The sequence below is a fragment of the Cebus imitator genome, unplaced genomic scaffold (assembly GCF_001604975.1).
Source record: "Cebus imitator isolate Cc_AM_T3 unplaced genomic scaffold, Cebus_imitator-1.0 Scaffold995, whole genome shotgun sequence".
In the NCBI taxonomy this organism is placed as follows: domain Eukaryota; kingdom Metazoa; phylum Chordata; class Mammalia; order Primates; family Cebidae; genus Cebus; species Cebus imitator.
The window spans coordinates 74,416-78,242 of record NW_016108310.1 but is presented as its reverse complement, the minus strand read 5'-3'; the positions used below and the strand labels follow the sequence as shown (position 1 = coordinate 78,242).

Here is a 3,827-nt window from a genome sequence, read left to right as displayed (position 1 = left end):
AGTTGGGGGCAAATAGGGGAGGGAGGGTGGGGGGTGGGAAGCTGGGGAGAGATAGCAAGGGGAGAGATGCCAGATGTAGGTGATGGGGAGGAAGGCATCAAATCACACTGCCATGTGTGTTCCTATGCAACAATTTTGCATGTTCTTCACATGTACCCCAAAACCTAAAATGCAATAAAATAAATGGGAAAAAAAAATAAATAAAAATAATAATTATTAGAAGTAGTTTAAAAATAATAATACTAATAATTATTCATTGTAAACAAGATATAACAGTACATATTGTTAATAATAATATAATCATGAATAATATAATTATAATAAAATATAACTACATACAACTATTAATCACAATATTTATTAATATATTGTTATTAATATACCAATAATAGCATATTCATATCATATAAATAATATAGTATGCCAAATATATTAATATATATTGTTAATATATTAATGTATTCACATGTATCAATAATAAATTAATATCTTAATATTATAAGTATATTGACTATTAAAATGTACTGAGGAACTATTTTACTATTTTTGTATAAATATTAATGATACATTATTACTTTTTTTATTTTTACACAATAATTTAATTTACATAAAGTTCAAATCCTGGTGAACAACAAAAATACATTATTTAGGTAAATATACATGGGTGGCAAAACTATAAAAAAAAAAGCAAGGTAAAAGTTTAACACAAAATTCAAGCTAGTGGTTACTTCTTCAATTGGGATGGGGGTAGATTTGATCTGAAAGGCTTCTAGGACACTGATCATGTTCTATTTTCTAACCCAAGGCGTAGTTACACAAAAGTTAATTGCATTATTATTTTGAAGATTGTTCTTATTTGTTTTATAAACTCTAGTTATGTGTGATATCATTCACAATGTTATCAACAGATGATTCTTTCTAAGAAGAATCTTTATTGGATAAAAATTAAAGTCATCGATGGTATTTTAAATGGCTAAAAGCAACGTTTTCTCGTTGTATTACTCTTAAACCTTTCACCAAGGTTGTTTTTTTTTTTTAATGTGGCAAAATTTTACTTCTTTCAACTTAGAATAGAAGCTGCATCAAAAGTTTCGTCTACACATGGAGATAGTTCAATTACATAATTTCAGCATGAAATCTTGTTCACCATTTGAACTTTCATTATTTTTTATTTTTTTTCCCATTTATTTATTTTATTGCATTTTAGGTTTGGGGTACATGTGAAGAACATGCAAGATCGTTGCATAGGTACACATGTGGCAGTGTGATTTGCTGCCTTCCTCCCCATCACCTACATCTGGCATCTCTCCCCTTGCTATCTCTCCCCAGCTCCCCACCCCCTACCGTCCCTCCCTATTTTCCCCCAACTGACCCCAGTGTGTAGTGCTCCCCTCCCTGTGTCCATGTGTTCTCATAGTTCAACACCCGCCTATGAGTGAGAGCATGTGGTGTTTGATCTTCTGCTCTTGTGTCAGTTTGCTGAGAATGATGGTTTCCAGGTTCATGCATGGACACAAACTCATTGTTTTTGATGGCTGCATAATATTCCATGGTGTATATGTGCCACATTTTCCCTGTCAAGTCTATCATCTATGGGTATTTGGGTTGGTTCCAGGTCTTTGCTATTGTAAATAGTGCTGCAATGAATATTAATGATACATTATTAATAAACTGAATAATGTTAATATCAATTAATATTGATGACCAAAGACCCACCAACATGTGTCATGTTCACATCAAAGCTGTGATGAAGGCAGCCCAGGTCATCATAGAAAAGTACTACATGTGCCTGGGCAACGACTTTCACACAAACAAGTGTGTGTGAGGAGATCGCCATTATCCTCAGCAAGAAGCTCCACAGCAAAAGAGCAGGCAATGTCACACATCTGGCGAAGCAGATTCAGAGAGATATAGTGAGAGGTATCTCCATCAAGCTGCAGGAGTAGGAGAAAGAAAGGAGAGACAATTATCTTCCTAATTGTCTCAGCCCTGGATCAGGAGATCACTGAAGTAGATCCTGACACTAAGGAAATGTTGAAGCTTTTGGACATTGGCAGCCTGTCCAACCTGCAGGACACTCAGCTTACGGTAGGGATGAATTTCAAAACACCTTGTGAAGCTGTTTGAATCTTTCTGCAATGCTGTAAAATACAATACTCACTGGACTTTATTTTCAATGTAACTGGGACAACAGCAATAAATAAATATTGTTAATGACACATTATTAATAAGCTAAATGATGTTAATGTTAATTATCAATATCTTTAATAGCATAATTGAGAATATATCATATTAATATATTAACATAAATATACAATATGACTATATTAATGACATCAATATTAGTAACATGATAAGATAGCAATATTATATTAATATAATTTATTAATATATAAATATATTTACATGGTATTAATATGCTAGTTTCTATATTAATATATTTACATAATATTAAAAGGCTATTCTTTCTATATTAATATTTATATTAATATTCTTAGGCCTCTTTTGTATTTGTTGCACCCTAAGTCTGTTCATTTTCTTCTCTTCAGCTGACATTTGGAGCACAGCAGTCGATGATGCTCACACAGACACTGCCTGAGCCTCACGTCCCTGGAGAAAGGCAGATTTCCTTATTTTCCAGGTCAAGTCCTGCCAGCCATAGAAAGGACTTCTTTGGTGCCAACTGCTGTGAAATGCCTGTCTTGGAAATCTCGGTGCTCCCCTGTACCTGTTTGAGCCCAGGGCGGAGCCATACTGTGGCACTGCTGCATCTGGTATGGCTGCCCAAGGATGCCCCAGGCCTGGGTTTGAAAGAGAGATGAGACACTAGTGTCTCATGAGTAGACCCTGGATCAGACACAAATCTCCATTCTCAGTGCTTAGTGACTCATTAATGCCCCAACACAACAAGATATTGGGTCTATGTGGATATGCCTGGGGCATCCTCTACAACAGGAGATGTATTGGGGGAAGGAGAACAGATCACAAATTCATGGGGAGTTATTTGCAGAGCAGATATTCTCGTCCACTCTGATATATAGTTAATGTTCAGCTGTTTCTAAAAAGGAAACCCAACAATGGGTGTTCTATTCCAATTTAGGAAAATGTAGAGGCAAGGGGCCTGAGGCCCAAGGACACCACTAGTTGGACCACACCCCTGTCTGTGGTGTTGTGGCCTACCCAGTCCCAGCACCCCATGGCCTGGGGGAAAAGTTTACTGGTTCAGCCAGAGAGATGGATGGACAGCATTTGCTGAATCACAGATATCTCTCTCATGCAGTCTTTGTCTCCACAGTGGTGACCAGGAGGCACAGAACCCAGATCTGCTATCCTAGCTCTGTGGAGTCTTCCTTCAAAATGAGACTAATAAAATCACACATATGCTAATGAGCATGGCAGTGGGGCAGCAGGCCATGCCCTTGAAGATCATTGCCCCCACAGCTGTGCTGGTCTCCCTCTGTGAGGTCTTACTGAATGGCACTGTCTTCTGGCTGCTTTGCTGTGGGCCCACGAATCCCTACACAGTGTACAGCCTCCACCTGGCTGCTGCTGGTGTGATCTATCTTTGCTGCTCAGCTGTGAGGTTCTTACAAAAGATTCTGCTAACTTATCATGGAGCTGTATTTTTTTTTCCTTTTTCAAAATTTATTGTATTGCATTTTAGGTTTGGGGTACATGTGAAGAACATGCAAGATGGTTGCATAGGTACACATGTGGCAGTGTGATTTGCTGCCTTCCTCCCCATCACCTACATCTGGCATCACTCCCCTTGCTATCCCTCCCCAGCTCCCCATCCCCTACCGTCACTCCCCTATTTTCCCCCAACT

The 3,827-nt window shown here is 37.9% G+C and overlaps 1 protein-coding gene and 1 pseudogene across 1 annotated transcript in view; both read left to right on the top strand.

Moving 5' to 3' along the window:
- The first annotated feature begins 1,720 nt into the window (after window positions 1–1,720).
- On the top strand, window positions 1,721–2,127 carry LOC119469911 (annotated as a pseudogene).
- A 449-nt stretch (window positions 2,128–2,576) lies between these two features.
- Window positions 2,577–3,827, top strand: part of MAS1L (MAS1 proto-oncogene like, G protein-coupled receptor) — an 8,816-nt gene continuing 7,565 nt past the window's right edge. The window contains 2 exon segments of the mRNA XM_037735832.1: window positions 2,577–2,641; window positions 3,185–3,620. Coding sequence (XP_037591760.1) covers window positions 2,577–2,641; window positions 3,185–3,620 — 501 coding nt within the window.